The 12,386-nt window shown below is 38.9% G+C and overlaps 1 protein-coding gene across 1 annotated transcript in view; it reads left to right on the top strand.

The window, feature by feature from the left end:
- The window catches only part of TFDP2 (transcription factor Dp-2), a 182,352-nt gene that overhangs the window by 125,893 nt on the left and 44,073 nt on the right, over window positions 1–12,386 (top strand). Inside the window, 1 exon segment of the mRNA XM_017523750.2 lies at window positions 6,345–6,448. Within this exon segment, the coding sequence (XP_017379239.1) occupies window positions 6,345–6,448 (104 nt within the window).

The following is a 12,386-nucleotide window of genomic DNA, read 5'->3' as shown; positions in this document are numbered from 1 at the left end:
CTTACCGCAACCTCTTCTTCCTTGGTTCAAGTGATTCTCCTGTCTTAGCCTTTCCAGTAGCTGGAATTATAGGCATACACCACCATGCCCGGCTAATTTTTTGTATTTTTAGTAGAGACAGGGTTTCACCATGTTAGCCAGGCTGATCTTAAACTCCTGACCTCATGATCTGTCCACCTCGGCGTCCCAAAGTGCTCGGATTACAGGCATGAGCCCTGTGCCCAGCTCCTTTTTAACTGCATTTAAAGCAAATTTCATTTTAACTACTTACAAGACAATCATTTTTAGATCTTCAACTTGTTTTAGCAGCTATGGCTAATTCATTCTCTCTTTTTTTCAGAATGACAGTAGCTTTTAAAATTATAAAGCAAGTGCATACATGTTCATTAAATGTTTTTTCAAATAGTAAAAAAGTATAAAACAAAATAAAAGCTTCCTCTGTGCTACTTTTCAGAGCCAACCACTGTTAAATTTGTGGCTTCTCTTGGCAGGCTTTTTATAAATATATAAAAATATATGTATATGTAGTTTTTCATGTAAATGTAATCATGTTCTCTTATAATAGTAACATTTTTCCATGGCAATACATGCTTATATTTTTAGGGACTATATAATATTCTATCATACACATTCACCAAAAGATGTTTAAACACGTGAATTTTTTGTAGGTCTTTGCTTTTCTCCATAATGCTCCAATCCCAGGACATGTATAATTGTTCTTATCTGCCTAGTGTATTAGAGTATATTTCCACCAGAAGAACTGCTGGTCAGATTGCATGCCCATTGTCAATCATGATGTCACAGAAGCTAGACATTAGCTTGCCACTTAGGCAACAGAGGGTATTTGTTGAGATGGAAAGACGCTTTTAAATGTGTAGAATTATTTTTAAAGCATTTATTTAAAATTCTGTATTCTAACACATAGTTATTCCTCTCTAATTACAATCAACACATTGTCAGAATCTCTAGAAAGGTTCTACAATACTCCCTTTGCTAACAGAGTATGTTAACCCCTTGAGTGCAGGAAGGAATGTTACTTGTTCACTGAATATCCTAATGCTTAGCCTTAGTTCTTGACATATAGTAGTAGGTGCCAAGTCAGTATTTTTAAAATGCGCTCATTTTACCACATCCTCACCAACTCAGTGTATTATCAGACTTGTTAATTTTTTATCAGTTTAGTAGGCAAAAGGTTTCTTTTTTTAAAAAAATTAGTTACTTAATTATTCAAGCATCTTTTCATGCCATCACTGGCATCTGTATTCACCCATATACCAGACTTATTTTTATATTGGGGTATTATCTTTTTCTTGTTGATTTATAAGGGTAAGTTAAACAATGTTTTAAGGATGGTAATCAAATGACCTGTGCATTGCACATTTGTTTACCAGTCTGACATTTGTCTTCTAAGTATATTGTCTTGCTATAGAGAAAGTTTTGATTTTCAAATAGTCAGCTCTATCACTCTTTTCACTTAAGATATCTAAATTCTGTAACATGGTGAGATGGGCCTTCCTCATTCCCAGATTATAAAAATATCATATATTTTCTTCTAATACTTTTATAAAGTTTTAATTTTTATGTTTAAATACTTGATTTTTCTGAAATTTATTTTTGTTCAATATGAGAAATTGAAATCTAAAATTTATTTTATCAAAATGGACAGTCTCTTGTCTCAACATCATTGGTTTGAAATACTGCCTTTATCATGTACAAAATTTTCATATATAAGTGAAATAATTTCTGGACTGTAATTTTTGTTCTATCAATTTCTTTTTTTTTTTTTTTTTTTTTTTGTAGTGTTTTTTTTTTTTTTTTTTTTTTATTTTTTTTTTTTTTTTTTTTTTTTGAGACAGAGTCTTGCTCTGTTGCCCAGGCTGGAGCGCAGTGGTGTGATCTCGGCTCTCTGCAACCTCCGCCTCCCGGGTTCAAGCAATTCTTGTACCTCAGCCTCCCAGCTAGCTGGTATCACAGGCGTGCACCACCATGCCTTACTAATTTTTGTGTTTTTAGTAGAGATGGGGTTTCGCCATGTTGGCCAGGCTTGTCTCAAACTCCTGACCTCAGGTGATCCACCCTCCTTCCCAAAGTGTGGGGAATACAGGAATGAGCCACTATGCCCGGCCACATTTTATGTTTTAAGAAAATTAGTTGCACAATTACAAGATAGGGAAACTATTTGATAATACCAGTTCAGTCGTGTTAAAAGCAAAATAAACAAAGGACCTGCTCTTTAAATTGATTTCAAACTCAGTATGAGTTATGATCTTGGTTGGAAAAATAAAAAGGGCTGTAATTTACGCTTTATTACAGGAAGTTTGGCATCCAGATTAGGAAAAGTAATAATTTCAATCTTTGCTGATCAGTTTTTATAGTTTGTGCACCTGTTTTGTGCCAATAAGCTAAACTAGGTGCTAGGATACAAAGCTGAGAGATGTAGCCCATTTATAATAGAGTTACAAGTAAGTAATAACAGGTTTTATGAGAAGCCAGAAGAGGAATATCCAGGATTTAGACCACAGGGGATGGGACAGCTTTTAAGGAGAAGGAGTTGCATAGAGCAGAGGCTTTGGAGGTGGAGCCATCGGCTTCACTAGCTATGGGACCTTGTATTTAATCTCAATCTCAATTTCTTAATGTATAAAATAGAGCCACTAATAATCTGTTTCACACTGTTGTCTTAAGCATCGATGAGGAAAAAAGTACACATATGTACATACATACATACATACATACACACACATATAAAATTTGTGTGTGTGTGTGTGTGTGTATATATAATATATATATATATATACACACATATATATACTTTTTTCATCATCAGTGCTTAGGGCAACAGTGTATGTGTGTGTCTGTATATATATGTATATATATACTATATGTGTGTATGTATATATGTACATATATATAGGAATCCTGTGGAGCAGGCTCTGGGGACATAATAATTGCTCAGAAAATGGTGTGGAATCTATCCATTTTGAAGTGCTAGTAGGTAGGAGTTGGCTCAGTAGAGAAGGGCCTTCTCAGCAGAAGGAAAGGTATATGCCGAAGCCAGGTGGTTGAATTGGTGCCTTTCTGGAAATGTAAAATATTTAATCTGGTTGGATTCTGGGGTGCATGTGGAGGGAGCAGCTGAAGACGAAGCTGGGAAAGGAAGGCAGGGTGAGATCTCGACTTAGAACTTTTGTACTATGTTGAGGAGTCTGAGAGGCATTTAGGAAGTGTTGTGGCGTCCTTACAAACCCTAATTAGGGGAGTGTTCAGAACAGTTTTACCAGTTGAAAGACTGGTTTGTTATAGATGCATGGAGTGGGTAGGAAAGCTGTTAAGAGGTAGGATATCTAGTAAGAGCAGTGGTGCTCAGCCTTGGCTGCACACTGGAACTGTCTGGAGAACTTTTAATGGCCCAGTGGCCAGGTTTACCTCAGATCAGTTATATCAGCAGCTCTAGAATTGGAGTGTAGGCATTAGTATTGTTTATTGCTTCCCAGGTAATTGTGTTGAACAGCCAGTATTGTGAATCACTGAGTTTAGAGGGTAACTGTATTCAAACCAGATATAAAGTTGCAAATTAAACGAGTACCAGCAGCATAAAGCAGGGGTCCCTAATCAGCCACCAGGTACCAGTCCATGGCCTGTTAGGAACTGGGTCACACAGCAGGAGGTGAGTGGTAGGCAGGGGAGCCAGTGAGTGAGCAAAGCTTCATCTGTATTTACAGCTCTTCTCGGTGGCTCACATTGGCTCACATTACCACCTGAACTCCACCTCTTGTCAGATGAGCAGCGGCATTAGATTATCATAGGAGCACAAACCCTATTGTGAACTTCGCATGTAAGGGATCTAGGTTGCACACTCCTTATGAGAATCTAATGCCTGATGATCTGTTATTGTCTCCCATCACTTCCAGAGGGGACTGTCTAGTAGCAGAAAAACAAGCCCAAGGCTCCCACTGATTCCGCATTACGATGATTTGTATAATTATTTCATTCTAAAATGATTTGTATAATTATTTCACACTAAAATGTAATAATAGAAATAAAGTGTACAATAAATGTAAGGTGGTTGAATCATTCCAAAACCATTCCTTCCCCCACCCCGATCTGTGGTAAAACTGTCTTCCACGAAACCAGCCTCTGGTGCCAAAATGGTTGGGGAGCGCTGGCATAACGGAACTAGAATAAGGAATAACAAATGTGGTGGTCAGTTGAATGAGGAAGGAGGGGATGGAATGAAGATCATTTCTAGATTGGATCACTGGGTGGATTCGATGATCATATAGGAAGGCTCAGTTATATATCAAGAGTGAGAACATGAAGAAGCAGATTTGGGTACTAGGACTTGCTGAGTGGGTACAAGAAAGATAATTTGATTTTTAAAAGTGTAATTAGGGGGAAAATTTCTCTATAGTGCCAAATGGGCAGAGAGAAAAACTGAAGGGAAAGGGCCAATGGAATAGTTGAAAATTCAGGAGACAGAGTAGATAATTGATGGGTGAAATCCCTGAAAAGGCAGAAAGCACAGAGCAGAGATAAAAGAAGTAATTTGGGGCTGGGTGCAGTGGCTCATGCCTGTAATCCCAACACTTTGGGAGGCCAAGGTGGGCAGATCACCTGAGATCAGGATTTGAGACCAGCCTAGCCAACGTGATAAACCCCTATCTTTACTAAAAATACAAAAATTTAGCTGGGTGTGATGGCGGGTGCCTGTAATCCCAACTACTTGGGAAGCTGAGGCTGCAGAATCACTTGAACCCGGGATGTGGAGGTTGCAATGAGCTGAGATCGTGCCACTGCACTCCAGCTTGAGCGACAGAGCGAGACTCCATCTCAAAAAACCAAGAAGAAAAAGAAAAATGTCATTTAGGCCGGTGCAGTGGCTCAAGCCTTTTTTTGTTTGTTTTTTAGATGGAGTCTCCGTTGGTCACCCAGGCTGGAGTGCAGTGGACCAATCTCAGTTTACTGCAACCTCCACCTCCTGGGTTCATGCGATTCTTCCGCTTCAGTCTCCTGAGTAGCTAGGACTGTAGGCGCGCACCACCATGCCCGGCTGATTTTTGTATTTTTAGTAGAGACAGGTTTTCACCATGTTGGTCAGGCTAGTATTGAACTCCAGACCTCATGATCTGCCCACCTCAGCCTCCCAAAGTGCTGAGATTATAGGCGTGAGCCACTGTGCCTGGTCATAAGCCTTTAACACCTAGCACTTTGGGAGGCTGAGGGGGAGGACTGCTTGAAGCCCAGAAGTTTGAGTCGAGGCTGGGCAACATGGCGAGACCCCATTTCTACAAAATAAAAAAATTAGCTGGGTGTGGTGACACAGGGCTGTGGCATCAGCCACTTTGGAGGCTGAGGTGGGAGGATCACTTGAGCCCTGGAGTTTGAGGCTCCATCATTGCATCACTGCCCTCTAGCCTGGGTGTCAGAGGGAGACCCCATCTCAAAAAAAAAAATAGTAAGGCAGCATGGTCAAGTTTTGTAAGATGTGGGCCATCTGAGGAAGGCAACTAAGAAGGAAATGTCTTTGTCATCCTACCCTTAAATGTTGGTTGTCCCCAGGGTTTTAGGGTTGGCCTTCTTTCACATACTTCCTGGATGATCTCCTTTGATATATTTTGTTACACTGTTATCTTCTAAGAGAAGCATTGATAAGCTGAAGTTTGCCGGGGGAATTAAGTAGTTGATGTTATGGTTCAGAAAATAATAGGTTGGCTTTTCCTTTGTGGGGAATTTTCTTGGTAGGAGTTTGCTATGTTAATTTGAAATTTAAAGTACTGAAATCACTTGAAAACATGGTGCAGATCTCACTTTCTAGTATTAATAACTAGTTAGCACCATGTTTTTTTATCTAGTATTATAAAACCCCAAAGCATTACCAATCTGAGAGTTTGAAAATATGTTAGCCTTTAGTCGCAATATTTTGTACTAAAAAGAAATCTGAATGTTTATTTTACTTTTCATGTTTCATACATTATTTGTTCTATCATGTCTATTAAAGATCTTTTCTCAATTCTGATATAAACTGTGATTTGCATTATATATTCTGTAAATATTTTTTCCTCTAAAAGACCAATTGAAAATTTCATAGTTATCAGTTAATTGGAACTATTTATAGATTTTCAGTAAAATATAAATAAGATAGTTATGCAGCAAAATTAATTGTATTTGTTACAACAAAGCAATCGTTTATATGGCTTTTCAGTAAGGTGTATTTTGTTTGTAATATGCTTACTAAGGTAATTATAAATTACTTCAACAAAATGGATTAGGACCATGGATGTATGTAGCTAGAAAATGACCTTGGTATTGCAGAATACTAATTTAATGTTTTGATATCATTTCAGGCAACATTTCATTTGTTGCATTTCCAGTTTCCAATACCAACTCACCTACAAAGATTTTACCAAAAACCTTAGGACCAATCAATGTGAATGTTGGACCCCAAATGGTAAGAAAATTATTAAATCTTAGAATTGAAACTTTGTTTAGCTAAGACTAATTTAAAGATGTTTGATCAGATATTCCAGTTAAGTCGGATACGGTAGGTGGCTCACGCCTGTAATGCCAACACTTTGGGAGGCCAAGGCAGGTGGATCACTTGAGCCCAAGAGTTTAAGACCAGCCTGGGCAACATGGTGAAACCCTGTCTCTACAAAAAACAGCTGGGCACTGCAATACATGCCTGAAATCGCAGCTACTTGGGAGATTGAGGTGGGAGGATTGCTTGAGCCCAGGAGGTCAAGGCTGCAGTGAGCCGTGTTTGTGCAACTGCACTCCAGCCTGATACAGCAAGGCCCTGTCTCAAATAAATAAATAAATAAATTTAAAAATTCTAATTAATTTTAGTTACCTGAGTCACTTTTAAAAAACATTTTGTTTTTATCTGAATGTATTTGGTCAAGTCTTGAGCTTGAGTAAAAGAAAGGCATTGTGCTCTCTAATATTTAATTTTCACATATTTGAATATGTGGACTCTGGATGTGTATTATTAAGGTTTTTACTCTTTATGTGAGATTTCTCTTGTATTTAGTTGTTAAGTTGATTTGTAATGTATTATACTTTATGTCCTCCTCCTTTTTTATTTTTCTTATAAAATAACCTTTACTACCCTAAACTATGTATTCTCACATAAATGTGACCTAATAGTTAATCTACATCTGGAGTGATTTAAAACTCCTTCCATTAAAGACTTTTGGGGAAAAAACAATATACCAATTCATTTTAATCTTTAGCAGTAGAGATAGTGAATGAAAACTGGAAAACAACTGTTTCTCTAAGTGCATTCGTTAACTATGCTTAGAGCTTATAGTGTGTAGCCTACTTTCGGAAGACTTATTTATAAACAAGATTGCATTCACCTACTCTGAAACTGTGTCTAATTTAAGTGGCCTCACCCACCATTAGTAAAAGTACTTAAATATCTAAGCAGTAACTCTTCGTTGTCAGTGTCATCTTTTCATCTATAGAGCAGTGCAGATAAATTTTGCCCATGATGTACAACAGCACCGTGGACTATGTTAAATGCAAAGTTATTTAGACAAAGATATCTTTTAACGTACTTAATGGTTTCAGAAAGTCTTTAGGACACATTCTAGACATGACATTTTCCTTGGTTAGTTGAGGACTGTTTATCATCTGCAGAAATCAAGCTAAAGATACAACACAATTTACTGTAAGTTTGTGAAGAATATAATCTAGTACTAAACCTCATAGAGGTTTAAGCTTAAATAGGAGCCCTCATTTTAAGGTAGCTCACTTTATATTTTCAGACATTTGCTAAGCATTTGCCTCTCCCCAACCACTACTATAGGTGAAATGAGGTAAAGCACCCAACTTTTAAAAGTCTGCATTTTGAAATGTAATTGTATAAGCATCAAAATTAAATATACTCAAACCTTTATGAGTCTTGCCCTTACAGAACTCTTACATTTTGAGAGATTATTTTCCCTTATTTTTTGTTTGTTTAATGCTGCTATACCCCAGATTTGAATTTCTCCTTTGGCAGCATATATAATTTTTCTCCCATTGTCAGTTTGAACGATCCCTTACACATCCAGTTCTGTTAATAAGTAGTGATGTATGGTACTAACTCGGTTACTGTAAATCTCAGGATCTGCAAAACAAAGGTCACAAGAAGGAGAGGAGATTTGGAGCTCTACCTTCAACCAGGTCATCCCAAGTCCTTAATTTACCTACTTCTAAGGTTCTTTTTTCAGTTCTGAGTTCTTGGGCAGGAATCATAATTTCCTTTTTGGCTTCCTAATTGTTATAAGACCCCATTGCTATCTCCTGAATGTGTCCCTCCAAAATTCATGTTGAAACTCAGTACCCATTGTGGTGGTCGTAAGGGGTGGGGCCTTTGGGGAAGAGATTAAGCTATGAGGGCTTCATTCTCTTGGATGGGATTAGTGACCTTATAAAGAAGTTGAAAGGATCTCTTTGCCCCCGCTCTGCCCCACTTCTTGTAGTGAGGACACTACAAGAAGGCTCCATCTATGAAGCAAAGAGTGAACACTTCACTAGACACTAAGTTTGCTAGTGCCTTGATCTTGGACTTCCCAGCCACCAGAACTGTAAGAAATACATTTCTATCGTTTATAAATTACCCATACTCTAAGGTATTTTGTTATAGCAGACTAAGACAAAAATTAATACCAAGAACTGGGGTGCTGCCATGACAAACACCTAAAACTGTGGAAGTGGCCTTGAAACTGGATAATGTGTAGAAGCTGGAAGAGTTCAGAGGAACAGGCTGAAAAAAGCCTCTTGAGATGAGTGGACCATTAAGGGTGATTCTGGTGAGAATCAGAAGAGGAGAGCTATAGAGAAAGCCTCACTCCTAATTAGAGATTACCTTAGTGGTTGTGAAGAGAATGTTGGCACAAATATGGATGGTAAAAGCCATTGTAATGAGGTCTTAGACAGGAGTGAGGGACATGTTATTGGAAACTGGAGGCAAGGCCATCCTTGCTACAGAACAGCAAAAGGCTGGGCACAGTGGCTCATTCCTGCAATCCCAACATTTTGTGAGGCCAAGGCAGGAGGATCTCTTGAGTCCAGGAGTTTCAGACCAGCCTGGGCAACACAGTGAGACTCCATCTCTACTAAAAAAAAAAAAACTTAAAAAATTAGCTAGGCTGGGTGCAGTGGCTAATGCCTGTAATCCCAGCACTTTGGGAGTCCAAGGCTGGTGGATCACTTGAGGTCAGGAGTTTGAGACCAGCCTGGCCAACATGGTGAAACCCCATCTCTACTAAAAATACAAAAATTAGCCAGACATGGTGGCAGGTGCCTGTAACCCCAGCTACTTGGGAGGCTGAGGCAGGAGGATCATTTGAACCCAGGAAGCAGAGGTTGTGGTGAGCAGAGATTGCACCACTGCTAGAACTCTAGCCTGAGCAACAGAGTGAGACTTTGTCTCCAAAAAAAAAAAAAAAAACCAAGCATGTTGGCACCTATAGTCATAGCCACTCAGGAGACCAAGGAGAGAGGATCACTTGGGCCCAAGATTTCAAGGCTGTAGTAGCCCGATTGACAGAGTGAGACTCTGTCTCAAAAAAATAAAACAACCAAACAACAACAAAAAAAGCGGCAAGGGACTTGAGTGAATTGTTTTCCTGTTCTAATGACGGAGGAACTTAGGAGCAGTGAAATTGGATAATTGGCCAAAGAAATCTCTAAGCAAAGTGTTTAGAGATCAACATGGCTTCTCTTGGCTCTTTATAGTAAAATGTGAGAAGAGAGAAATAAAGATATAATTTATAATCAAAAGTGAAGATTTGGGAAAGTCTCAGCTTGGTCATGTAAAGAATAAAAAAGCATGTTCTAGAGAGAACACCAAAAGAGTGGCGAAGTCACCTTTGGATAAGGAGATTAACGTGGATGGGTAGAAGCTTGGTGCTGTTCTTCAAAACAATGGAAGAATAAACCCACAGCATTCAGTGATTACCAGTGCTGTCCCCTGCCCCCATCACAGGCCCAGAGTACCAAGGCATGGGGGACAGAACTATCAAAGAGGGGCTTCAGGCGCTAATGGAACACTGGTAATCCCAGCCTGGCACTGTGTCAAGTCTTCTCCCCAAATTTTGGCACAGTGCTCCTTAGCCATTCCAGGTGTGGCTCCAGTAGGCCCAGGTATAGTGCAAGTCACAGTGGCTGCTGCTCTAAAGGGCATAGGTGGTGAACCTTGGCAGTTTCTGAGTGATGCCATCTCCAACAGGTGTAGAGTGCACAACCTGCGGGGTATGGTAACTTCCACCTAGATTTCAAAAGATGCCCTGGAGAGCCTTAACAGATCCTGGCAGAGAATTGCTACAGAGGTGAGGCCACCACTAGGAACCCTCACTAGGGCAAAGCTTAGTGGAGCTGAGCAGGGCAGGTCACTCCCTGAAGCCCTAGTCTACTAGAGCTTCAGCATACAACTCCAGCCTGGGAGAGCCACATGCAGACCCAACCCAGGAGAACTGCAACATGGGCGGTCCCCAGTAAAGTCATGGGGGTGGGGGCTTCTGGTACCTCGGGGCCCAACTCCTGCCCCAGTGTGTCCAGAAGGCAGGATATCAAGTCAAAGATTATTGTGAAGCCTTAAAAGTTAATGTTTGCCCTGTTGGGTTTTGGATTGGTTGGGACCTATTATCCCTTTCTTCTTTTCTGTTTTCATCTTTTTGGAATGGGAATGTCTGTTCTGTGCCTGTCCCCTAATTGTATTTTGGAAACAGGTTGGATTTCACAGGCTCACAGCTGGAGGGGAATTTGCCTCAGGATGAATTGCACCTTTGAGTCTTACCCACATCTGATTTTGGGAAGGAGTTAAGACTTGTAAGACTATTGGAATGAAATGAATGCATTTTGCCTGTGAAATAGACATGAATTTTAGAGGGCCAGGAACTGAATGCTCTGGTCTGAATGTGTTCCTCCAAAATTCATGTTGAAACCTAATCCCTACTATGGTGGTATTAAGAGGCGGGGCCTTTTGGGAAGTGATGAAGTCATGAGGGCTTCACCCTCATGAGTGGAATTAGTGCCCTTATAAAAGAGGTTGAAGGGAGCTCCCTGGACCTTTTCTGCTATTAGGATGCAACCAGAAGGCATCATCTTTGAAGGAGAGAATAAGCCCTCACCAGGCACTGAATCTGCCAGCGCTTTAAGTTTGGACCTCTCAGCAGCCTCCAGAACAGTGAGCAATAAGTTTCTGTGGTTTGTAAATTGCCAAGTTTTATACTCCTTGCAAAAGACTTTAAAGAAAATTAATTAATTACTCAATCTAAGGTGGTGTGTTAAAGTAGCCTGAATGGACTAAGACACTCAGAGCCATTTATTGGTTCTCCTAACCCCCCTCATCCATGATTTTTAAAAAAGTTTTTGTTTAGTTAAAGAATTATTGGATAAAATCTCATCCATTTACTTCTTAGCCTTCTTTTTCTACTTGCCCTTTTAACTTTACATGTCTTTTGGAAGCTAAATCTTAATGGTAGATAGGAATTTCAAAAAGCCCCGTGAAAAGTTTTCATTTGTTTTCTGTGGTTATGGAAACTAGTTTAGCGGTACCTATTTTAGTTTGAGATACTTGCCCTTTTCTTACAGGTTCTCTTATGGTTGTGTAAGTTATGGATCTTATGATTATATATACAGTTGACCTTTGAAAAATGCGGGGATAAGGGCACAGCCCCTGTGCAGTCAGAAATCCACATATAACTTTTGATTCCTCCAAAATTTAACTATTAATACCTTCTTAATGATTAGAAGCCTTACTATAAATAGTTGAATAACATGTTTTATGTTATATTTGTTATTTTGTATGTTAATATGTATTATATACTGTATTCTTACAATAAAGTAAGCTAGAAAAACTATTACTAAGAAGATCATTAGGGAAATACATTTATAATTTATTAAGTGGAAGTGAACTATCATAAAGGTCTTCATCCTCGATGTCTTCATATTGAGTAGACTGAGGAGGAGAAAAAGGAGGAGTTGGTTTGGCTGACGCAGGGGTGGCAGAAGTGGAAGAAAATTCGTGTATAAGTGGACCTGTCTAGTTCAAGCCCATGTTGTTCAAGGGTCAATTGTATAAGATAATCTCATGGCTGTATTATTTTAGAAGAGTAAAAACTGTATGCTTCTTACAGTGAAAACCAAAATTCCATCAAATAGTGAAATCTCTTAATATACCACTTTATAATTTTGTAACTTTTTCCCTTTAGAATACATATGCTATCTTGGCTTTTTAAACTGTAGATGGCAGTAGTACATAAAATATCTTGATTGAGGGCAGGAAAATGTTCAGAATAATGTTCAATTGCTATGTGATTTTCCCAGCCTAACTAATTCTATTGTCAGAGAAACCACATGATAACATTTTATTTTATTTTATTTTATTTTATTTT

This window comes from Cebus imitator, unplaced genomic scaffold (genome assembly GCF_001604975.1).
Source record: "Cebus imitator isolate Cc_AM_T3 unplaced genomic scaffold, Cebus_imitator-1.0 Scaffold30, whole genome shotgun sequence".
Lineage (NCBI taxonomy): Eukaryota > Metazoa > Chordata > Mammalia > Primates > Cebidae > Cebus > Cebus imitator.
The sequence above is the reverse complement of the archived record's forward strand: the minus strand, read 5'-3'. Positions and strand labels throughout refer to the sequence as shown.